The 23,505-nt window shown below is 41.4% G+C and overlaps 4 protein-coding genes across 4 annotated transcripts; all 4 read right to left on the bottom strand.

The window, feature by feature from the left end:
• Positions 1-3,752: 3,752 nt before the first annotated feature.
• Positions 3,753-5,921, bottom strand: LOC308125796 (lipocalin-like). The gene is made up of 6 exons (XM_080489788.1): positions 5,649-5,921; positions 5,364-5,503; positions 5,144-5,223; positions 4,820-4,933; positions 4,635-4,736; positions 3,753-4,552 (listed from the first exon to the last, which is right to left on the bottom strand). The coding sequence occupies exons 1-6, from the start codon at positions 5,745-5,747 to the stop codon at positions 4,533-4,535; spliced, it is 555 nt and encodes a 184-aa protein (XP_080345914.1). The 5' UTR covers positions 5,748-5,921; the 3' UTR covers positions 3,753-4,532.
• Positions 5,922-6,373: 452 nt separating this feature from the next.
• c8g (complement component 8, gamma polypeptide) lies at positions 6,374-10,445 on the bottom strand. Its single transcript, XM_080488974.1, has 7 exons — positions 10,109-10,445; positions 9,039-9,184; positions 8,575-8,645; positions 8,359-8,466; positions 8,130-8,234; positions 7,906-7,941; positions 6,374-7,276 (listed from the first exon to the last, which is right to left on the bottom strand). The coding sequence occupies exons 1-7, from the start codon at positions 10,283-10,285 to the stop codon at positions 7,257-7,259; spliced, it is 663 nt and encodes a 220-aa protein (XP_080345100.1). The 5' UTR covers positions 10,286-10,445; the 3' UTR covers positions 6,374-7,256.
• Positions 10,446-10,503: 58 nt separating this feature from the next.
• msrb2 (methionine sulfoxide reductase B2) lies at positions 10,504-13,192 on the bottom strand. The gene is made up of 5 exons (XM_080488975.1): positions 12,847-13,192; positions 12,197-12,294; positions 11,801-11,877; positions 11,516-11,663; positions 10,504-11,373 (listed from the first exon to the last, which is right to left on the bottom strand). Exons 1-5 carry the CDS (start codon positions 12,959-12,961, stop codon positions 11,242-11,244), a joined length of 570 nt encoding a protein of 189 aa, XP_080345101.1. The 5' UTR covers positions 12,962-13,192; the 3' UTR covers positions 10,504-11,241.
• Positions 13,193-13,645: 453 nt separating this feature from the next.
• armc3 (armadillo repeat containing 3) lies at positions 13,646-21,941 on the bottom strand (the record flags this gene model as incomplete). The annotated part of the gene is made up of 17 exons (XM_080489947.1): positions 13,646-13,849; positions 15,275-15,437; positions 15,676-15,843; positions 16,059-16,142; positions 17,373-17,467; positions 17,664-17,832; positions 18,092-18,228; positions 18,484-18,733; positions 19,287-19,395; positions 19,744-19,896; positions 20,030-20,213; positions 20,467-20,661; positions 20,787-20,962; positions 21,106-21,174; positions 21,381-21,506; positions 21,625-21,742; positions 21,894-21,941. 17 exons carry the CDS (start codon positions 21,939-21,941, stop codon positions 13,646-13,648), a joined length of 2,448 nt encoding a protein of 815 aa, XP_080346073.1.
• Positions 21,942-23,505: the final 1,564 nt, after the last annotated feature.

Genomic DNA, 23,505 nt, shown 5'->3' with positions numbered 1-23,505 from the left:
TCATTTTTCAAACTACGCCACCGATTGATGCACTGACGGCAGAAACTGTGGCCGCAGTTCAGGATGCGGCTCTGCAGGGAATAATAACATAAGATTATAGTTGGACTTGTTCATCCCGCAGAGCAACTGTCATTTAGTCCGACTCATCTCAAGAGTTCAGCTTCTCTATAAAAACACTGGTAAGAAAGCCAACGTCACCTCGATTAGAAATTCGTTGCAGAAGACACACTGCAGCTCGTTTTGCATTACTTCAGTGAGTTGTGTCACCATTTGATCTTTCTGTGCCTGTGCCTCTTCTTTCTGTTTCTATACAATAAAAATAAAAAAAGAAGAAACTCAGCAAGCTGCTAAAAACGTACAACATAAACATAATCAAATCGTTTTGACTGTACCGTGAGTTCTTGGTTTTCAGCCAGCAGAGAATCTTCAAATCTTTGTTCAAAATCGTTGACTTCCTGCATCGCCTTCTTTTGCTGATGACGTCGAAGATGCATTAAAAGCAAAAGAGCAGATGCACTTGTTAAGTTCATTTGATATCATTTGTCCACTGCACCGGCCAGTTGAGGGGAACCAAACATATTATACGTAACAAAGAGAACAATGAGAAATAGGATCACACCGACTCCTCTTATTCTAGTAATTTCAATCAAATGGAGCCGATGTAATCAGATAGAAGTGTTAGCAGTATTTTAAATCGATCAGTTTAGTAGGAAGAATTATCGTCCAAGTAGTTAGAGCAAGTGACTCACTCTTGCCACCTCATGCACAAAATTAACATTTGAAACACAGCACATTAAACGTTCTATTTTTGTGTGGATACTTGAATGCCCTTCTAAACTGATAGGTTTCTTTACATAAGTACAACTTCAATATATTTTGGGTGTTTTATACTTCATTCCTCAAGTAAGGCGTCTTGCAGCTGATACTGAAGATACTCCTCCGGCTGCTTCCTTTTCCGCTCCTGAACATGGAAGAGGTTACATTTGGATAAAAAAAACAACATTCTGACACAGACTTGAGATTTATGTGTGATAATGCACGCAGCGCTCCGGTATTTCATCGCAGTAAGATTGCAGAATGACACATCCCTCAAAGTCCGTGGTCAAACGCTATTTAGCATCTCCCTGCGCCAACACACTCAAGAGTGACACGATGAAGCTTCTTGAGTTCTGGCGGTCTCATGCGTGCAATGACACTTTCGCCAAAGTCTAATCAGCTGAAGAAAAAACCCCAAACCTGAAACTGTTTGTTCTATAAACTGTTACGAAGCGCAACGACTCTAAAGTATAATGCTTCACACCAACGATGTGCAGACATATAATATTTTAACTCTTGAACAATGTGAGGCGGCCACATTTGGTGTGTTACATGAATCTTTTCTTTCTGAATGGCAGCCAGTTCTAATTCCTTCTTGTTGAAAGACGTCTGTCTCAAACAAAGTCTCACCTTGAGCTGTTTTTTACTCTCACTGAAGGACGTTTGGAGTCTTTCCATTCGGAGCATTTTGGTCTGGATCGTCTGCAGAAAATCATTTCCCTCCGTGACCTGATCTGCTCCAAGGAGGCCTCTACGTCTGTGCCTTCCTTCAAGCAGGGAGACCTGGTGCTTCAACATCATGATGTTCTGGCTGTACCTGAAAACGAACAAAGCGAGAATGAGCACATACGAGTGCATTTTAAATTAAATAGTTAGTTGATGAGAAATGTAGTTAGAAATTAACACAGTTGAAGTTTAGGTTATTTTTCTTTCTTTCTTTGAAAAAGGTGGCTTACATCTGTAGCTGGTCCAGGTCGGGGGTGTTGCTTGTGTCATTGACAGGTCTGTCAAGGTCTTGTTTCTGCTCCAAGTCCTGCAGTCGCTTCAGGCGTCTTATCAGCCGTCGACGTTTCATGGGGAGGGGGCCGGGCCGATCTAGAGAGCAGCAGCGGAAGCGCTTCGGCTGCGAAGTGGACGGCTCATCCTCTTCTGTTGTCCGCTTCCTCTTGAGGTTTTTCTTATTGTCGGCGGTCTCCTTGGTCTGCAGTTTAGAGAGCATTGTTGTATATATGGAGACCAGCTGAGTTAAATGATGTAACGTAAAGAGGCTGTATATGTATTTGCCACAGTTACTAATAAATATACACAAACCAGCTGTAACATTCTGAACACTGGGAAAGAATTCTGGATTTTTCAACTGTTTGTGGATGTGATCTATTAGGCTGCTCTGTGTTTTTTCAGATGGGGAATCTTACAGGCCAGTGTTTGGGAGTGTGCCTCACTGAAAACAGCAGGTTCAAGTGTGTCATTCATAGTAAAGGATGGAAACGGCATTGGGTCCCCTGGTTGTCCACGATGGTCTCTTGATCTCGAGATTCTCGATAGACTCTGCAATCCATCCTGGATGTCATCGAAGCACAGCTGTGAGACAGAGGCTGGTAATATAAAGTAACACTGCGTCCGATGCTAGTCTGAAAGAACAAACAGAAGTTTTGTAACTCCTTGTAACTTCTTGTAAATGCTGCAAACATTAGCAGAACTGTACCGGGAAGTTGTCAGGTAAATACGGCCAGTCCGAGTTTATTCCCACCCTCATTCGACAGAAAAAACTGTCGAATGAGGGTCTTTTATCTTCTCCGGCTATTGTATTTTCCATCTTTAGCTCAGTTTTTCAAACAGAGTAGCCCACTTTGTGCTGTGATGTGTTCCTCTAAGTTAGAGTGGAAACCGGTGGCACGCTCTGTGGCCTTCCAAAGGAAACGCACGATGTGAAGCGGTTCAAAGTTGAAGGGTTTTCCCATCCATTTCAGTGTTATCATTATTTTAGAAAGTTTAAACATATGAAGACGTTTAAAGGGGTTTTGACAGAAAGTTTAAAAAGTTGAATTGTTTAAATTGGTGAAGGTTTTAAAGAGGTATAGGCTGAAGAATTTTTAAAACTTTAGCTATCCGTTTACATGGGGAAAAACATTGTGGAAAAGTTTAAATATTTCAAAAAGACGAAAAGCTATATATAAAAAAAAGTTATAACAGGCCAGGAATGTGTAACTGCACATTTTGAGACTTAATATTATTATTATTATGCTTTTGGGTTTAACAGCAGTTTGCATCCTTAAAGTTGCATTACGGCCGTCTGCTGGTTCTATCTACATTGTTTCCTACCTCTGTTATCGTCTCTGATGACGGCCTGATTATTCTTTCTCTTCTTCGTCTTCTCCTCGTTTCACCAAGATACACCAGCTAATACTGGAACGGTTCCAATTGGTTAGTGCAAGAACCAAAACCAAGACTGTTAACTTGTAGCGTGTGTGTCGGCCCCTATCTATCCATCCATCCATCCATCCATCCATCCATCCATCCATCCATCCATCCATCCATCCATCCATCCATCCATCCATCCATCCATATACTATATATACCGGTATATGTGTATGTGTATATATGTGTGTGTGTGTGTGTGTGTGTGTGTGTGTGTGTGTGTGTGTGTGTGTGTGTGTGTGTGTGTGTGTGTGTGTGTGTGTGTGTGTGTGCGCGCGTGCGCGCGCACAGTATATATATATATATATATACCTCATTATTGCCAGTGGTTTCGCTAGCCGCCCAGAGCGTGACCACGCAGCACTTGTTGATTTGATATATGTGACCCACGTCTGACCAATCAGATTATTATTAGTAGTAGTAGTAGTAGTAGTAGTAATTAGTTAATTAACTAAATAACCAGTTATTACTTAATTAAATAAAAACGTATTTAGTGTTTTTTTTTTTTTTTTTTTTTTACTTTATGGACCAATAGAGGCTAACCCATGTCTTCATTTAAATAAAACTACATTTCTAACACTGTTTGACCAATCAGAGAGCCCCTCCATACGTGGGTTCTTGGGGTCAGCCTGTGCTTTAATCCTCACCTGTGTGCAACTTTGGGCATTTTGGCTCTTGTGTCCTGTATGTTCTGTGAAACTATTGTGCAAACTAAACAAAATATGCCATTTGTGCACCGGGGAACACAGTGATGTGAGGATTAATGGTTTGTAAGAACTTCAGTTTACATCTGTGCCTAATATAACCTAATTAAAGTAATAGCAAAAAGCATAAATCCTTATTTGTGCAATGTCATACGCAAAAACATGTTTATCGCTGCAGCTCATCACTAAATATTTAAGTGTAGTGCACACTCATGCCTGTTTCTCAACCAATAGATGGCAGTATGTATGATCCTACTCACAATCCTTTTTTTAAGGTTTTATTTGCCTTTTTTGCATTTTATTAAAAGAACAAACACCACAAAAGAAGATCAGCAGTTCAAAACATGTAGCGGCACCTTTCACAGTCTCATAGACTCCCCTCCCTTCACACCACCACCAGACATTTTTGTTGATCCACTCTTATGCCACAGTCATATTGCAGAATAGGGAGAAAAAAATCAGGTTTGATCTTTGGTTTGCAGAAGGAATGTGAGACTAAATGCTTTGTCCAGGGTGTAGTTTCATCACAGTGCAGGCATCAGATGTGAGTCTGGGATTTGACAGATGGAGGACGTATAGGATGCAGCGGTCTCTTCAGACCTCAGGACATTCATCTATAACAATGCATATGAGAGAGGTTAGGCAGATGATTTGCATTCATGTTGAAAGATGCGTAGAGGTTCATTGATAATGTACCATTCTTTGGCAGGAAAGCGATGTTGTCTGAGAGGATGCCCGTGTCTGTAGAGTACTGTGTGAACTTCTGCTGCAGGTCAGCGCTGATTTCAGGAGTGCGACCTGCAAACAAAAGAAAAATGTCATCAACCCTCACCAAAGTCTTCCCTGAAATGTTGCTGGAGATGTTAGTGAGCAGAAATTACTGTAGAGCTTGTTTAAGACTTCTGACACGTCGTCCTTTGTCTTGATGTTGTGGACCAGGGCATAGTTGTCGTACACCACATCAACAATGCGCATGTCGTTGTCATTATTCCAAGCTGTGGAAAGTAGAATTAATGAGATTCAAACTTAATGCCGAGCCTGTGTGTGTGTGTGTGTGTGTGTGTGTGTGTGTGTGTGTGTGTGTGTGTGTGTGTGTGTGTGTGTGTGTGTGTGTGTGTGTGTGTGTGTGTGTGTGTGTGTGTGTGTGTGTGTGTGTGTGTGTGTGTGTGTGTGTGTGTGTGTGTGTGTGTGTGTTGTGAACTCACCCTGGCTGCGGAAAGTGAAGCGTCCGGGAGTGTCGGTTTTCTTAGCCAGGTTAGTCATTCTCCAGCAGGTACCGTCAGCACTGGAAAAAAAACAAAACACAGAAAAGCTGAATATGGTCAGTTTACATCTCAGCCTTAGAGAAAAAAAAGTTATCGTGATCCTCTCTTTCCTTCTTTTATTTATTTATTTATTTTTACTTTGAAGTATGATTAAGCTCACTTCAGATTGGAATAAGAGAGGTCCAGGTCTTCTCCTTCAGTTGGCGTTATCACAGCAGTTCCCATCTTCATGGCTGCCTTGTGATTCACAAACCATTCTGCGTTGGTAGCAAAGCCAACAAGGTACCACTTGCCTGCCATCTACAGTAAAAGAGAGACAAAGCAGATGATAGTTATTCTTGCATACAAACAGCTCAAGCAGTGCATAACTTGGTTTTCCACATCTTGGAAAGTACAGTTTTGCTAAATGAGTAAATCTTAAAAGTTATATTACAGGTTATCTTACCCTCTCCAGGCTGAAGTCCTGCACAGGCAGGACATTTGCGCAGCCGGAAATCAGCAAGCACGACAGTGCGGCCAGTATCCTCAGCAGTGTGCTCTTCATGGCTTCTCTTCTGTCTGTTCTGAGCCTCTCAGGCAGGGAGTGATCAGGAGTATGGAGGCAGTGCAACGGGGTGAAACAAGAGCGATGGTCTTATATGCTCCCAAATTCCCCTCCTCCAAGCTTTCGTCTCCTCTGTCTCCTCCCCCTGTTTTTCCCCCTGTTGCAAAAGCCTCTGCTTTACGAAAACTATTTGGCCCTCGCCCAGTGGCATGCAAAACACGGCTGTTACACAACTGGCACGTGTGGATGGAGAAGGGAGAGGTGAGGAGGGGAAGAATGGGAGGAGAGGAGAAGGGGCAGTTGGTGAATAATAGAGACCACTTCTCTTCTCCTCCCCCCCTCCATCCGAAATGTGCAGGCATGACTGGCCTATCTAAACAGTTACTGTTTTGTAAGAGTGCAAATCGCATCACCGTATGGCACAAGAAGCCTCCACCAAACACACCCAGGGAGCCCAGTGGCTGCTGGGACGCTTTTGGTTTCCTGCTTAAAATCTCCTCTCGGATACCTCAGCAATGCATTTTAAAAAGTTGTGGGTTTATTTCAGCGAGGTATCTATTGTAGCCTGCAGCTCCAAGGCAGGAAAAACCGAATTCATTGTCTCAAATAAATTGATATGGCCAATTGTCTGTACAGGGATTTGATTGTTTTTATTTCTTTGCTCAGATCGCTGGATACATTTGCATGTTCTTAGTTTTATGAAACGTTTGATTCAGGAAACATCTTCTCAGTGTTGAAGCACTGAGCACAGATAGTTGAATAAGACCCATATTCTTGTTTTTCGACATTTAGTCTTTTTGTGCTTTAAGAGAAAATCATTTTCCCCCCAGAACAACACATGTTGATGTGAAACCATTTTATCTGAATTGATTTAAAGTGTAAAAAAATGATTAGCTCTTGATGTTTTCACTGAAATGCATTGACTTCTCAAAGCTTTCTGAACTATTTTCTGAATAGAAGACAGGCAACAACTTGAAATGACATGATTATGTAACAGACACACACACACACACACACACACACACACACACACACACACACACACACACAAATTGGGTTGTGGGTGGAGCGAGGAAATGGGGTAAAAGGCACATTTGATAATTCAGTTTCGTAACCAAACTCCCCAACCCCTTTTTTGCCTTTCGCATCTGGCCTCTATTATCTTCAGTTTCAACCCCTGCACCCCCTTCTCTTTTTCTCCTTTTGTGTCCTCGCATACATACGACCAGGGCACACACACAGTCACACAATCCGAATGGTAAAACTCAGAATAAAACTGCGTTTAACATGATAAAGATCCATGCATGACAGTACCATCATCCCGTAAGGTGCAAAATAGAAAGACATTTGTGGATTTATTCATTGATTTATTTGCTTGACTGGGGGCATACAAGGCCAACCTCTCTTCGCTCTCTGGAATTTCATTCCTCTGTTACATTCAAAGTCTCGGAGCTCATTTATTATGTGACTGTCTTCTCTGGGGTTTGAGTCTTGTTCAGCTCCGCTTCTTCAACATGTAGGAACACAGTCTGTAAAATATAAAAGTGAAAGACTATATTACGCAGAAGCAGTAAGGATGTTTTTAAAAGGCAGTGGAAGTTGGATAAGATAAGACCGTTAAAAAAAAAAAAAAATTATAGGATCGAAACACATGCACCGCCTGCAGGAGCACATGTATGTTTGGTAATACTTTTCTTTCTCTCTCTCTCTAGCTCTCTCTCTCTCTCTCTCTCTCTCTCTCTCTCTCTAGCTCTCTCTCTAGCTCTCTCTTGCTCTCTCTCTCTCTCTCTCTCTCTCTCTATTATGGAACAGATTCTTGGTTCACATTTCACTTAATAGATATTCACATGCTTCTGTAAAATCCACATTATCTTCTTGACTTTGCAACGTGTAGAGAGATTCTGTTATCAGAACTCATTCCAAAAAAACAAACACATCCAAAGTCCATTTCGCTTTTGCAGCAAAAAATAAATAATCTTCACCCCAAATCACTACTTTATCATGTGAGGTGAAGTTTACCTCAAATCAACCACTCTTACATTTCCCATTGTAAAGATGATTGAATAAAGGTTCTTGCAAACTCTCAAAGCATTTCCATGAGTTGCAGGTTGAAATATCATCCTGGAAAAAAAGACAAACAAACATGTATATATCTTACTGATCACGTGATCCTGGTCGACATCGCCACAGTGACCTAAAAAACAAACAAACATTTGTATTCAATTGAAGCTTGTTTATAACTGCTACAGGATGTTGAAGTGTTTCTATACACAGTTATATTTCATACTAGAGTTAGTTGGTTTTTTTAGCTTATATTAAATACTGTTGTTATAATTGTTTTTCTTCTATCTTTTTTTCTAGTGGATTCATGAACAGACTTACTGTAGGTGGGGAATGGGAAGAGGTAGGCCAGGCCCAAGCCCTGCTTTTCAGCAAGCTGCTCAAATTTGCTCAGCATGGGTTCTGATAAGTTGTCTACCGATCGGCCTGTGTACACACAGCACAGACCAAGATGTGATGAATCCAGACTTTATCATAGAGCATCAGGCTGAAACATTAGAATCAGTGACACCATCATGACGGTTCGATACAAAGCAGTAAGTAAACCTACCATAAAGTTTCATTGTGATCCTTCCCTGCTTGTGGTAGTATAAGATAGCGTATGAGCTGTGATCCGTGTATCCAATCATTATGTCGGTGTTCAGTTCAGGACGAGCACCTAAAGGAAGCAGCAGAGAGCACCGTGACCACAACAAGGCTGCCAGAAATGTTGCTGCAGTAGATTTAATGCTAAGAATTAAAAAAAAAAGAAAGAAGAAGAACTGACCTTTAAGTGTTAATCGTGCAGGGGCCGAAGTGAGGTCGTAGACTTGTAATATTTCCCAGCACTGATGATTACTAAATGAAGAAACAGTTTTCAATCAGTTTGGTGTTTCTGAAATGTTGCTGAAAATAACAAGTCGACTTTTTTTTTTTCCTTGTGCAAGAGCCAAAGAGGATTTACAGCCTTTCAGTTATCACTGAATCATTCAGTCTTGTGCAAAACACACATTTTTCTGTTCAAATTCTGCCTTTCAGCAAATTCCAGGTCAGCTTGACCTAAAATGTTTAAAAAAAGATGAACAAAGAGCTGAGATATTTCACTTTTTCAAGCCTGTGTTAAATAAAGCATAAATCCGCAGGGGATGGGGGGGGGGGGGGGGGGGCGATTTGCTCCCGCTGCTGACAAAACAACATAGTGAGGAGCCACAGCAGGCTGGATGCGTGGCGTGGAGTTGCAGTACTACTTACTGTCGTGTTTTTGTGCTCACAGATAGTATTTGGTCGGACGCAGGGGAGAACGTGAGGGTCATGACCGTCGGCTCCACCTTGGTGCCATGGTTTATCAAGTAAGAGCACTTGGAGGCCGTGTTCAGGAGATACCAAGTCCCGGTCATCTGTAACACGCAGAACAAGGGAGAGGCTAACATGTGTCTTGTTTCTACCTCATTGTCAGACATTCACAGTTCACTGCTGGGTCAGTACAAAGGGTTTGTGTTTACTTCATTATAGTGCTTATTGTCAGCAGGATTTTCTCGTTGGTTTGACCTCTGTGTGGACTACACCTGTATCTGAACCTGCGTCGGAGTTTCCCATGATAGAATGACAGAGTATTTATTACAGTTAAATCTTTTTATTAGTGGAGCAAGTAAACAACCACGAGAGGCATTTTAGTGATTGCTAAACCTTAATCCTGTAATTCCTTGCAAATAGACTTCCATCAGCGCTCTGCCAAAATCAAGACAAAAGTACTTGAGCAACGACTACAAGCGGGAAATCCAAATAAGCAGAATATGTGCTGTACTGTCATTTCTTTTATTTGTTTATTTTTCATTTGTCCTTATCCACCTACAAGGCTCTGAATACCATAAGATTTCCATTTTCATAAATGACACAGAAAAATTTGATCCTTTGTTGTTCCAACACACAGAAGCAGACATTCTTAGGATGATGCTTAAAACAACTTTTTAGTTGTTATATTGTGTTTAGATCTCCTCAATGTTTCAATTCCTGTATTGATTTCCAATGACTCCGTTGCACTCCTTTTTCTATGCAATATTGTGACATTGTGGAACAAACAAGTGAGAAACTGAGTCAGTGTACAAAGGTCAGATAATGTCACACTGGATGACTGATTGTGCTATATGTGCAAGCAGCGCTGCTCTAATTTATCAAAGGGACTCCTTGTCTCCCCGGTACAGTTTTTCTTATTCAGTATTTTTCAACTTCAGTAAATCTGACCAGTAACGGAGAAAAGAAGTGGATTAGACTAAATTCAATCTGAAGTGCCCTGAGCTCCTACGGTGCTGCTCCTTTCTTACCCGTTGTATGTCTACGTCCTGTTCAGGCTGGGCCAGTTCAATAGGGTTGACCTTTGGCTTCTTAGGAGGTCGTCTTTGGGGTCGTGGTCGACTTACTGCTCCTCCAACAGCTTCAGTATAACTCCACAGACACACCAACACAACCGCTACGAGTATGCAACGCCATGCTGCGGCCATCCCGGCACTGATGATAACACACTAGGTTGTCTAATTATCCAGCCGGATCACCCAGCTTCCTGTATTTCTCTTTGGAATGATTTCGACTGGATTGCCTCTTAACGTCTGCTTCGTTCTGCTGTCTGCTCTCGGCATTACTAAACTTTCGCCACATGCAGGCAGAGGATGTAGAAAAACACAAACAGAGCAAGAGAGCAGAGAGGCAGAGGACGACCTGCCAAGTTAAACATTAGCTTGGTTTACTGGTAGAAACAAGGTCACAATCCGTCCGGTGCCGTGTTCCCTTAACACAGATTTCAGCAATAAATTCTCATTATTACAACTTTTCAAAATAACCTTGACCTCAGATAACAAATGTGAGGTACATTTAACTGCAAGTTGGCTGAACTACATTTGATCTCAGATTAGAAGAACAATGCCACAAGTGAAATTTCCTACATTCTACAATCTGTGGTTCCTGCAGATAAAACGGTAAAACTGAGGTCCTTTTAAAAATATCTATAATAAAATAAACCTTGAATAAAAATGTATTAGAAATTACTTTTATGTGTCATTAACAGGCTGTTTACCAGATTCCACTGAAAGAGATTTGCTCATGACATTAGGATTACATTGTAGTTCAGATACAATCATGTGCTCATTAGTAAACAGTAAAAACAAATCAGTACAGTGACTTTAATCAGACATTTTAACAGCTAAAGAATTATTAACAGCAGACAAAAATGCTTTTTTTCTGGTACACATAATCTTTTTTTTTAATTCCCAAAACTGGGCTTTCTTTATTTTCAGTGTATTTTTCGAGATGCGGCTCTCTTTCTTGATAGTTCAGTTAGTTGAACGGTCCCACTTCCAGAAGCACTCAGGTCTGAATCAAAGAACATGTCCTCTGATCTTACGCGGTCCACAATTGTCAACTCAGCAAACAGGCATGAAATGAAGTGGTTTGAGTAAGTCCATCACTTCTCTTCTTCTTTTGCCGTTTGCTGGGTTTCTCTGGGTTTAAACGTGAGGGCGACACTGTTGATACAGAAACGCTGACCGGTTGGGTCCGGTCCATCCTCAAACACATGGCCTAGATGGGCGTCACACTGTCAGACACACAAAAAAAAAACAAGCATGCAACATGTTCATGTAAGTTCCCATTCATTCAAGCCATGGTAATATTTCTACATTCAATCTGAAATTCTTCCAAACAGAAACTTTGTTTTCAGGGCTCAGAACACAGCTCACATTTTTACAGAGGACTTCTGTCGCAGCACTGCCGAGGCTGTTATCAGGGCGCCGTATGATGGAGGCGTGGCTTTCATCACGCTCCCAAGTCCCATGAGCCTCTTTGAATGCTGGCCAGCCTGTTCCAGAATCGTACTTAGCCTCTGAACTATGAAAAGAGAAATTAAAACGTGTCCCTGGCAATCATTTACAGATCTAGCATCAAAAATCAGCAGAAATATTCTTCATATATGAGGGTTATTGATATAGAAGAGCTTCATTTCACATTTATACACTAACTGTTACCTGAAAAGTGGAGACTCACAGCAGACACAGTGGTACATCCCTACTTCAGAATGATTCAGGTAGAGTCCACTGAATGGCTGGGGTCGCCCGCAATGACGAACACACACAGACACAAAGTTAGGAGCATGCCAGTTAATCACGCTTGTGTTCCTAAACTCAGTTTTGTAAGTAAAACTCAGCAATTAGTTTTCGCATCGTTTATTACTTGTGTGTTTCAGGTTTGCTCATGTGTCTCAGACTCTCTTGGACGCATGACCTAAAGGCTTGTAGTCATGTAAACAGGTCAAAGTCCATGTATACTGTGATGTTTTTTATGGGGCTGTCTGCTGTACCGACAACCTTTGACACAAATATGTCTTTAACATCGGAATTAATTTAATGAGGTATGTGACTCACCTCTTCTGTTCCTCTCTCTCGGGTGACCACATACTGTTCTGGGGTGAGTTTCTTTTGCCAGTCTTTGTTCTCATCATAACGTGTGAGAGACTGCAAGCCTGCATGGAGCATAAATCACAAATAATGCATGAACATATCAAATATACTGTAGATGATATAATTACAACCACCCAGCCCAGAAGTGTGCGACCTTCATGAGGAAGGAACCAATTATGGCAAACACGGCTTATCAAGTCTTATAGATTTTGGCAGGTTCAACTTTCCATCTTACTTTTTGTCTCTGCAACAAAATGACAAATGAAATAAAATCTGATTGATGCTCCAAGACATTAAAGAAACACGTGACTCATGATAAGCAGGTTGCAGACTACTTTTCCATTAAGTAGTGAATCTCATCGGGCTTATGCTCAATCACACTAAAGCACAAACTAAATTCAATTAAAGTTTTCTGAATGACAAAATGTTAGCAACAAGGATCTCTGTCAGTAAATCAAACAAGCCCCCATTATTGCTGTCATTTGCAGAAAGTAGTGCCTTGGAAATTACGTGAAAGCCCCTAACGACAGAGCATGGGGAAGTACCAGCTTTGTGCAGCATTATATTAAATGAGCGGAGTAACAACAGAGAAGCTGAAGCTTTATTGATTATACCTTGAGATGTGGCCACAGGGCGGATGAATACCGGGAGTCTCGTCGGGATCGACGCTGATTTGACGGTCGCTCGTTTGGAAAGGGTTGAGAAAAGACGTCCGACGAAGCGCGACATGTTTGCTGCTGCGGTGTCAGGTCGCGAGTGCGTGTATTTAAGTGTGTGTGTGTGTGTGTGTGTGTGTGTGTGTGTGTGTGTGTGTGTGTGTGTGTGTGTGTGTGTGTGTGTGTGTGTGTGTGTGTGTGTGTGTGTGTGTGTGTGTGTGTGTGTGTGTGTGTCCTGAAGTCAGGTGCGCGTCGCCTCCGCGCGCTCACTCGCTGCGTCGGAATCGTTCGTTCGTGCCGCGGCGGGTTGGAGCCGGTGCTTCCTCCGCTGAACCCGGTTGTCGGCGGCATGACCCGGTCAAAAAGCACACAGCGATTATAGGGCAAAGACTGGCCTGAGTTTATGGCCTCTTTTATCGCAGAACACTCCGTGGTAGATGAGTAGCTGCTTGATTAAAGTAAGTAATGAATCCCATCATTTATTTCACCATTAAATTGAAATGTAATAACAATGAAAATAAACACACATCTAGCAATTTTTTCTTTTTCTTTTTTTATTCCATTGCAGCATATGACACTGTCCCACACAGTTTGCTCTCGTTAAAGACTTTTTATTGAACAGGTTTGGGTTTTTTTTCCTTTATTTATCCAAATTTGCATCGGAATAGCCATTTACGTGAGGTGAATTATAATCATCACAGATCTGTTTCATACAGTCTGATTAAGGAATGTCTGCACAGCCCTTAACAGTCCAGGTTTATATGGTCTGGTACTGCAGAGCAGCAGGTGTGTTGACTGCCAAAAGACTTCCAGGCTGGTGCATAAGGTCCACTATGAAGCGTCTGGGCTGTGTGGACAGCTGGTTGGAGGGATTCCACTTCAAGAGGAGGATCTCATTCCATGCCCGGTTGTACTCACCCCTGACAAGTGTGCAGCTCAAACCCATGCAATCAGCCAAACACTGGAAATGTGAAGAAGAGGCATGATGAAGTGTTACTGAATGACAGCTTCAGTATAGGATTGAAAATGGAGTGGACATAGAAATAGATATAGATGGAGGATGTTCACAACTTAAAGTGGGAATAAAGTCCACATGAGGGTTTAACCTCGTCTGATCAAGTGTAAAAAGATAAGGATGTGCACGACTGGCCGCTGGCTGACCGTTAAATGGTCAAATCTCTGCACTATGTATCCACATACAAGGTTAACTCATGTGCCTGCTCGCTGCTTATTTGGTCTGGTTTTCACAACAATCTTGTGAAAGTGAAAACATAATTTTTTGATTTTTGTCTCAGAAAAGTTTAGAGTTTACATAACAACATTTTGAAAACAATGAAACTATGTAGTTTTCATGTAGGGCCACTAGTGGGTGCTGTTGTTTGTCTTGGAAATGAAAGAGAGAACATAGAGAACATTATGCTCGAAATATTAACAATGGTGATGTAGGGACATCCGAGTGGCATTGCTATTCCAGTGACTCCAAGTCCCAGGAGAACATGGACTGGGAGTCACGCCACTCTGGAGGCCGCCATTATTATTGTCCATCTACTCGTGCATGTGCATAAGAATTATTTACTACCGTTGTGGTGCGCAGTAGGAGCTTTTCAGAAAAGTTGTGTTTTCATTAGGAAATTTGGCGATTTTCTACCACATAAAAATTGTTCTGGAGCTGCAAAACATGCAAATGATCTGAAATGAAGAAAACTAAAGATCTGAAAGGAATTTGTTGAAAAAAAAAAATTGCCATTTTATGCATGGCTATTTCAGGCATTTGAGCTATTTCTAACCGCTTTGCATTTCTTAATGGTTAGAATAGTTTTAGTTTTGACTATGTTTGAAAAATGTTGTGCTATGCACATGAAATAAAAATTAAAGCAAATTGTCTATTGCCACCGCTGAGGGGCCGAAGAGAGCCGCAGGTTCTAGATCCCTGGATCAGGAGAATTAGTGACTTTTTTGCCAGCATTTTCTTCTTTTTTTTAACTTGTCACTTCATCTAAATTCAAAAAAATATATATGATTAGTCAACAGAGAAATTAGTCACTTTTTTCAATAAGAGTTACTGCTGTTCTTCCAAAGTCCAGTGGAGGTTGAACCGTTTCATAACAGTGGAGGTCGCAAAGCTCAGAACCTGAATTGAAATATTATGATACTTTCAGGACTTTCTTATGTTCATTAAATAACAAAATGATATGAAACTTTAGATAGATTATTAGGATTATTATTTTACTGGCCTGGCCACCTTGAGATCAAACTGAGCTGAATGTGGTCACTGTCCTAAAGATTAGTGGTGTAAAACAAATGGTTGTGATGGAAAAGATGGAAAAGTAGATGGATGAGTAAGAGTGTAAAAAAAGGTGAAAGTGAACATTGTATGCTGAGCTACCTTGAAAAGAAGTGCCCGATGGCAGTAGATGCCCCTGCTGATCAAACCAATGGGAATAACGTTCGACTGAAGCTGAAACTTGAGCTCACTGAGGTGCAGCATCCAAGGGAACTCATGCAGCTTTTCCATCTCCACTGCTCCACCCATGGCTTCACTCACCAGCCTGACGCACACACCAGCACACAAAAAGCCCATCACAAAGGAGAAAGCCTCAAAATCTGAATAATGTTTGTTCTGCACCCTGCAGACGGTCTCACGCTGATCCATTTTAGTGAACTCTGTCGACATATTCAAAGTGCGAAGTCAATATACAAAATTGCAGCCAATAATTTACTTTTTCCCTCCACTTTCTGATGACGCCTCTGCACGTCGGCCATGCGCCAACTGTCTGAATGAATCACCTGGCCAATGTGGCAAACTGCTCCCGTTCGTCATTCAATGGCAGGATGGATTTGTTGGCCTCTTTAATCAGAATCTGCAATGAGACATCATCCATCATGCTCCATGGTTTCTCAGTGACAGATTCAGATTGAGCCTCGTCTTTCTGTTTGTCTTCCTTTTTCTTTTTCCTGCAAAAGAACAAAACAGTGAATTGAAAGCTAACCAAAGCAGCTGTGTCAAAACAGGGAAGAATATCTTCACATTTAATGGTGTACCAAAATGAGACAAATCTGAGGAGTTTTTAAAATCACTATCAAACAAGGAATGACATTCCCCTTCCAGAAAGGTTTTGAAGCCGCATAATTAGGGATAATATACGGCAGTACTGTAAACATCCTCTCACCTCTGTGACTTACGATCACCCTTTGTGCTGGTGTCCAATTCTGATGGGTTACGCTGACCCTCTTCTGGCACATCTGTTGTCTCTCTGCAGGAACAGGAACAACTAGAAAACTTCACCATGGATATGTTTATTTCAGTTATACAAATTATAAAAGACAGCAAATGATGTTATTCGAATGAGATACAAAGTTTAAAACTATGTGTGTGCGTGTGTGTGTGTCTGGAGTTAATCAAAAAATGTGAAAGAAATTGAATCATTCTAGTAAAAAGCTTAAATCCTACAAAGTTAGACTACAGATTACATAACACACTGCTTAAGAATGCCTGAGAAGTGTGTGCATGGAACGTGCAGAGAGAACAAAGTGGTGATGGAGTCGACTTGAGGTACCCTGAGGGGGGTACTGCTCTTTTTTAATATGGTAATTCATGGGAAAAAAAACAGTGTGCAAGCATGAACAGCATCCAATACATCAGTTATTCATTACTGCCGCATTTTGGATGGTTTTGCATTATTGAGCGTTTATAAGCATTTATGATTGTGCATGCAAGTGCAGAAGTCCAACAGTGTGAGTATAAAGGCACAGAGTGTGTGCCATCTTTTGAAAAAAAAAAAAAGGAAAAAGGCGGAGTGGGCTATCATTTACCCTGAGAAGCCACATTAATGGGGCACAAGTAGGGTGAGTGGGGGAAAAAAGAGAAAGAAAAGAAAGTGGAGCACTGGATTGGTGCAGTGAAAGGGAGGGTGTAGGTAATCTAACAGCCACAATACTTTGCTTCAACAAACAACCTGGCTAGTATACTGATGGTCCCTGTACATTTATTTTGGTGGGTGTTCTGGTTAAGGTTCTACTAATTTTATTTATTGTTTTAGCTTTAAAAGGTGCTACATCCACAGTCTATATTTTACACATATCCAAATGTAGTTTTTTAACAGATTCAAATTTTGTGTAGATTGATGATATGCTTGGCAATATTCTTATACTTTGTATTTAAAAGTTATTTGGCCTTTTATCAGGCAAGTGACTGTATGCAGTAACTTCCCCATTTCTGACATTAGATTGTGGTTTCTGACAACCACAGAAGATATAATTAGATAGCTGTGCTACATATTGCTATAGGTGTTGCCTGTGCAGGATTTCTCGAATTACTGAAATTTCTACCAGCTCACAATACTCCTGCTTCACGTCTATAATGGAAACCTAAACCGTGTTTTGCAGTTTTCATTTGTCATTGCATATTTTCCTCCCACTCACTGAATCAGATGTATGTATTTACCCTAAACATGTATCACAAAGGAAACAAAATGGATTCATACTCTGTTGTTATGTTGATAGCAATGATGGGTCGATGCTGGTTGACTGGCTCCGTGGACAGTTCCTCTAAAGTTCGAATCCTCTGACTGGAACAGGCCTTAAGGGAAATAAAAGGCACAAACAGAGAAAGAGAGAGGGAGGGGAGGAGGGATACGGGGGGGGGGGGGGGGGGGGGGGGGGGGGGGAGTGTTTTGGTTACTGAAGCAGACTTCATTTAATTTATATTTCAAACGATCCAAATTCATCACCTGCGTTGGCTTTCTATATCATATAAGCAACCAGTGGTAACGCACCTTTCCAGTATCGTAGAAGCCACTCGTGATTATGTCAGTGGAGGCCAAATGACCTGTCAGGCTGTATTTAACTGACAAGTTGGAGTGAAGCAGTCTCATCATGGCCAGATTGCTGAAACGGCTCCTACGATTTTTGGACTGATTGATTTCTTGTAGTAATTCCAGAGCTCTGAGACACAACAAGCATATAATGAAATATTTAGGCACTGATAATTAAGATATAACACTTACAAACATGAAACAACATCCCTTTAAAGGCCTTGTAATTCCATAAATACGGTCCTAGACTGCCATCTGCTGGCAAATTGAAAGATTAGATTCAGATATAAGTTATTTAGGGGTTTTCGAATTACTCATTTCAAATCCCTCTCTGTATAAATGCTGATTCTATCATTCTGTTCTAATGTGCTGTGTCAACTCAGTCTTACCCATATTTGCACATCTCTATAGTGGTCAGTTCGTCACTGGCACAGACATTCACTGCCAAACATGCATTGTGCAGCACATCTTTGTGAAATGACCGCAGCAAATTGACCAGCAGCTGAAGACCTCCAGTGCTGTGGAGCTATTGACAGTAGGATCAGATGTTGGTAATCATGTAAACCACTTATAATATGGTGGTTGGCATTTATGAGTTTATGTTTATTAGTAAAGGGGTTTGTCTGTCATGAATGAAAAGGAATGTAACAATAAAAACATCATCTATATGGTGACATTTCCTTTATGCAGAATATCAAACTTCATGACAATTATGACTACCTTGCCACCATCAGAAAAAAAACATTAAAGCATTCTGAAAGCCTTAAACACAAACACCAACCTCCACTCTTGCTTTGTTATCGCAGGCAAGCACTGACAGGCACTGTGTGGCACTGATCAGGATCTGCGCGTCGGAGGATTTCAGAGGCTCCACCAGGGCCTGCATGGCTCCGTGTGACAAGACGCTATTGCGGATCACCTCCTGTTCAGCCATGTTGCAAAGCGTGGTGGCAGAGCTCACCACCGTCTTTGAGCAGCTTTCCTGCAGCTGCTGGACAAGGATCTCATGGCCTCCTGCCTCATACACAGCACTGGAAGACACAATAGACAACTTACCGTAAACCCTGAAGAACTGACGGTAAATTGAATTTTGTACATTCATATCTGCATTTATATAAAAGAAAAAGTATTTATGGAATGTGTAGGTCACATGTGTTTGAATCCCATAGATCAATAAAAAATATAACAGGAAAAACATCAGAGATGAAGCTTGAGAGTGAATGATGACCGATTAAGTGTGAAGAACTGAGGGAATGCACAATATTGAACTATGTAGTCAGACAGTGAGAGATGATAGGTTTGAGGAAAATACGTTTAGATAATAAAAATGTCAATTCACAGTTTGGAGAGGAGACAGAAGGAGATCCACAAGGGAGAATCATAATATTTAAAAAGATTTATGGAGAAGCGGAGAGGAAGGTGCACTGTTCAAAAAGCACTCGCTTTCCAGCCTCTCTCACTTATCCAAGTATGGAGATTAGTTTATATAATTTAGGCTCCGATGAACAATTAATATTTGTGAGTATAGAAATAATGAGGGACAGTTGAAACAGGAAGGGTGTTTTTGGTTTGTCTGTCACTCACAAGGCATTGAGCTGATTGCTGTAGGTGAGGTTAGCCAGGGCCTGGGTTGCTGCTTCTTTTTGGATTGAACTGTTACTGTTCAGCGACTGTACCACTGCAGGTATACCACCTGAAACATACGAACACAGAGCACAATTCCATTATTACCTCCGCCAAGGAGGTTATAAAATCACCTGCATTTATTTGTCTGATTGTCCGTCTGTCTTTTAACAAGATATCTCAAAAAGTAATGAGCGGATCTTCATGAAAATTGGGACACGTGTGCTTTTTGATCAAAGGAGGAACCCATTCACTTTTGGTGGTGATCCAGTTCAAAAATATTGTTACAATTGAAAATTTTCATTTCGCAATATACTGTCTTATGTTCTTTCAAATGGCGGAGGTCAGAAATGTCTGGTTGCTCTTGTAATTGTGTGAGTTTGCTGATGCTGCAGCAGTCCTGTGAATGTGTACATACCCAGGTCTCTGAAGGAGTCTTTGCTGGCTTGGTGGAGGCTCATGGCTGCCACAGCGTGACAGGCAGATGTTTTCACGTTGACATCTGCCACATTCAGAAGATCTACCAGAAACTTCTCCACTTTCTGCTCACAGAGGAGCTTGAGACTCTCAGCTGCACACCCACGCACACGCACAAAGTGAAATCAACAAAACACACAGCAGCATCAAGTATATGATCAAGTATTTGAACTGTTGTTTGAACATTACATTTAAGTGGTTATTTTCTCGCCTTTTTCTGTGCTTACAGTTCTGAGCCATTTGGGTGATGCACTGAACAGCTTTGGATTGGATTTCAGGTGTGCTGGGTTTGAGTAAAAAATCCATCAGTCTATTTAGGTTTCCATCCTCTTGGATCAGATTAATACTTTCACTGTCACTCAAACAGTTTGCCACAACCTGTATGGCCTGACTGTGCAGATCACTGAAATCCTATGGGAAATTAAAAATAAGAAGAGGATATGAAGGACACAGACCATGAATAATACAGAAAAACCATTAATGGCTGAAAAGACGCTTAATCAAATCAATCCAACCATTTCCAACTAATGGTGCAATTATACCATGCACATATAACCCATTATTACCATCTCATAACTGTACAATTTTCTATTAACACTGGGTGGATGGATTATGATGCATTTGAACAGCATGTTACCAAAAGCATGTAATTTCTGTCACATACCATGTTATTGAGAATGTCCATGATCTTGTCAAAGCCCTGCTTTTCCCTGAACATTGCGAGTGTGCCTTTCGCAGTCGTGACTTTCTGCAGTGTGTTCAAAACCAGATGTTGAATGACAGGGAAGTCTGAGTTTAGAAGCTCCATAAGTGGAGGGATCAAGTCCATCTCCAGTAACATCAGACGGCTTTTGTAGTCCTTCATAGAAAACACACACATAGAAAAGGAAGCAAAATCATCCTCAGATTACATTTTATAAAACACACAGTGACGCATGTGGTATGCAACTTCATTTTCAACTCTGGCCAGTAACTTTGAGCCACCTGAAGTAGGTTGATGATGACCTCCAGCGAGTTTTTCTGAACGTCTGGTTCTGGGCTGGAGAGGAGCTGGACTAGCGGTGGCAGGCCTTGATTGTCAACGATCTGGACCTTACAAACGAAGTCCACGGACAGAGAGGCCAGACACAGTGTTGCAAACTCATGAACAACTGTATCTTCTGAAAAGAGGTGAAAACATAAAACACAAAAACTCCATGAACGAGGACACATGGAAACATCCTGCCACACAGTGAATCATTGTTGCTTTAACTTCCTTTGTTTGATCGCAATCCATTCTGAGTCATAGAATTTTATTACCTACCTTCAAGTGAAAGTTGTTTTATTATTGATGGTATGGCATCTAGCTTTTTGAGAGCATTCTTTACATCCCCTTTTTGATAAACAAGAGACAAAGGTACAATTGGTTGTTTGGAAATGATACATCAGCTTAACCAGTCTGTGAAATACTCAACAGACAAATGCAAAATCTGGATGGTGAGGAAATAACACTGTACAGTCTGCTTGCCACACGTGTATTGTAAGCCCTCAAACTATGTTGCAGTTAAATCTGCATAGATAACTAAAGCTGGCACCCACCACTGGTGGCCATGGAGCCCAGGGCCATGAAGGCGTTGCGTTTGACCAGCTTGTTGTTGTGAGTGATGATCCTGCAGAGAGGCTCCAATGCCCCAAGTCCCAGCAGAGAAACCTTATTCTCATCTCCTAACAACAGAGGGAGACAATGAACAAGAAAATGAAGCTTATGGGCTTGAAGTTATAAACGGGGGATATGAGAAAGACGTTTTAGTGAAAGTTAGCAGTGAGGAGTACATCACTTTACCTTTCTCTGCAAATGTATAAATTGCTTTACAGGCTTTGACGACAATGTCCTCCTCTGGAGAGTTCAACAGCAGCACGACTGTTTCTGGGGTTTTACTCTCAACTGGTAGTGGATCAAACTGTGGAGAGAGAGAGAGAGAGAGAGAGAGAGAGAGAGAGAGAGAGAGAGAGAGAGAGGGGGGGAGGGGGGGGGGAGGGAGAGGGAGAGGGAGAGAGAGAATGAACTGGGAAAAATAAAAAGATGTTTTTCATTACAGTCATCTTCCTCACCGTTTCTGGACACGGAGTCGCACTCTCCCGCTTCCCCTTCTTTCCCATCCTGTGGCCTGGAAAGAAAGTGAACAACAGTGTTTAGATGACAGTGTTTTATAAAAAAAAATAATAATAATTCAGAGGAAATGTTGTACAACTGGGGCAGTCATGAGAATCAGTTTCGCTTGGTGAAGTGTGGCTGTTGAGCTCGTTGAACGCTACAGTGACTGTTTTGCCATTTGGCGTACATAGAAGACATAGTGAAAAGAGTGCAGATCACGATTTTTAAATATTATATCTTATGTTGTCTTACCTTTCTCCAATAGCTATGGAATTCGTTACTGGTTTTAACTTATAAAACACGAGCAGCGATAAGCAGAAAGCTCCGGGTTTGGAAAAAGAAGGTTTACACCTCGTTGCTGGGCAACGATTGTCACGCTCGGCTCGTGGTGCGTTTGAGAGTAACTGGTAAGTGGGGGAGAAGAGTCACTCAACACAACAGCCTGTCTGTATTCACATGAGAAATTATATTTTTAAATAATTTTAAAAAAAAAACTCTGGATGCAAACTATAGCCTAACGCAGCTCAAGTCAAAATAGATAGATTTCATTGACTTGTGGGTAGTTTGCTGAAAACAAAACGGGATTTCCCTGTGTGTTCATCATTTCACATTTATGATTTATCGGTAGATTTTTCTCTTTGACATATTATCCATTTCTTGTTCGTCATGCATCCTCCCAGTAGGGAAAGTGACTCCCCAGGGACTGGGAGAAGAGAAAGATCTCAGCACCATGAACGCATCATGAAAAAATCAACCATTATTGATGCTGTATTAGTTTAGGTTATACTGTACAGGCCAGTGTTGTCATTCATAAGAAAATAGCAATGCATGTGTGCAGAAAAGACAAATATAATCATGCAAATTTAAGAATGAGCCCAAGACTGCATCATTTGCTCTCTTGCGTGCTGTACCACAATTTATTAACGTATAACACCACAAACAGGCAGGTAATAAGCATGAAGATGAACATTTTTGAGAAACACTTTGGAACAACGTTACATGTGTGATTGTGGGATACGTGCATGGGATGGAGGGTAGTAGTATTGCGATATAAATGAGCAGTAGTGAGGAGTGAGTCATGAAACAATAAGGCATAAAGCCCGCCGAGGCTCGGTGCTTTTAGAGAGGTATACTGACACAGCATTGTGCCAGAGGAAACGGCACAGCATGCACCAGAAAACCAAATGACCTCTAAAGACATTACCTCTGGTGGAGTGGAACATCATCACTCTGCTTCCTGAAATCAGCCTCAGATTAATCTCATCTAAAGCCAAGAATGGGTGCATGTCCAAGGATAGTGTGCAGGGGTCTGTTGATGCATCATTATTTATTACAAGGCTGCAAAATAGGCCAAATGACACACGTGCGCTCACACCACAGACCGTCGATTGTATTCCGGTCTGTAAGTATGAAATGTAAATGTATTTTGATAATGGAAAGGCTTATGGGCGCTAGTAAAAAAATTTAAAAAAATAAAAAAGCAGAGCTCGGCAGCAGAGGCCCGGTGGAGGGAGGGAGCTGCAGCGAATCAGCGCAGCAGACACTGCAAAGCTCGGGCTGTCACCTCCC

Source organism: Lipophrys pholis (assembly GCF_963383615.2).
Source record: "Lipophrys pholis genome assembly, chromosome: 20".
Taxonomy (NCBI): Eukaryota; Metazoa; Chordata; class Actinopteri; order Blenniiformes; family Blenniidae; genus Lipophrys; species Lipophrys pholis.
This window is presented reverse-complemented; position numbering and strand designations above follow the sequence as displayed.

What these genes read in the sequence shown, in the direction of transcription:
- LOC308125796 (XM_080489788.1), bottom strand. Translation starts at nt 5,747, where the DNA reads ATGAAGAGCACACTGCTGAGGATACTGGCCGCACTGTCGTGCTTGCTG. An exon ending in CTTCACTTTCCGCAGCCAGG is followed by an intron (nt 4,934 to 5,143) that starts GTGAGTTCACAA and finishes TACTTTCCACAG; the next exon opens with CTTGGAATAATGACAACGAC. An exon ending in AGTCTTAAACAAGCTCTACA is followed by an intron (nt 4,737 to 4,819) that starts GTAATTTCTGCT and finishes TTTTGTTTGCAG; the next exon opens with GTCGCACTCCTGAAATCAGC.
- c8g (XM_080488974.1), bottom strand. Translation starts at nt 10,285, where the DNA reads ATGGCCGCAGCATGGCGTTGCATACTCGTAGCGGTTGTGTTGGTGTGT. An exon ending in GTGAGCACAAAAACACGACA is followed by an intron (nt 8,646 to 9,038) that starts GTAAGTAGTACT and finishes TTCTTCATTTAG; the next exon opens with TAATCATCAGTGCTGGGAAA. An exon ending in CGACCAGGATCACGTGATCA is followed by an intron (nt 7,277 to 7,905) that starts GTAAGATATATA and finishes TATATTTTACAG; the next exon opens with ACTGTGTTCCTACATGTTGA.
- msrb2 (XM_080488975.1), bottom strand. Translation starts at nt 12,961, where the DNA reads ATGTCGCGCTTCGTCGGACGTCTTTTCTCAACCCTTTCCAAACGAGCG. An exon ending in GAGAGAGAGGAACAGAAGAG is followed by an intron (nt 11,878 to 12,196) that starts GTGAGTCACATA and finishes GGGCGACCCCAG; the next exon opens with CCATTCAGTGGACTCTACCT. An exon ending in CAGAAGTCCTCTGTAAAAAT is followed by an intron (nt 11,374 to 11,515) that starts GTGAGCTGTGTT and finishes TGTGTCTGACAG; the next exon opens with TGTGACGCCCATCTAGGCCA.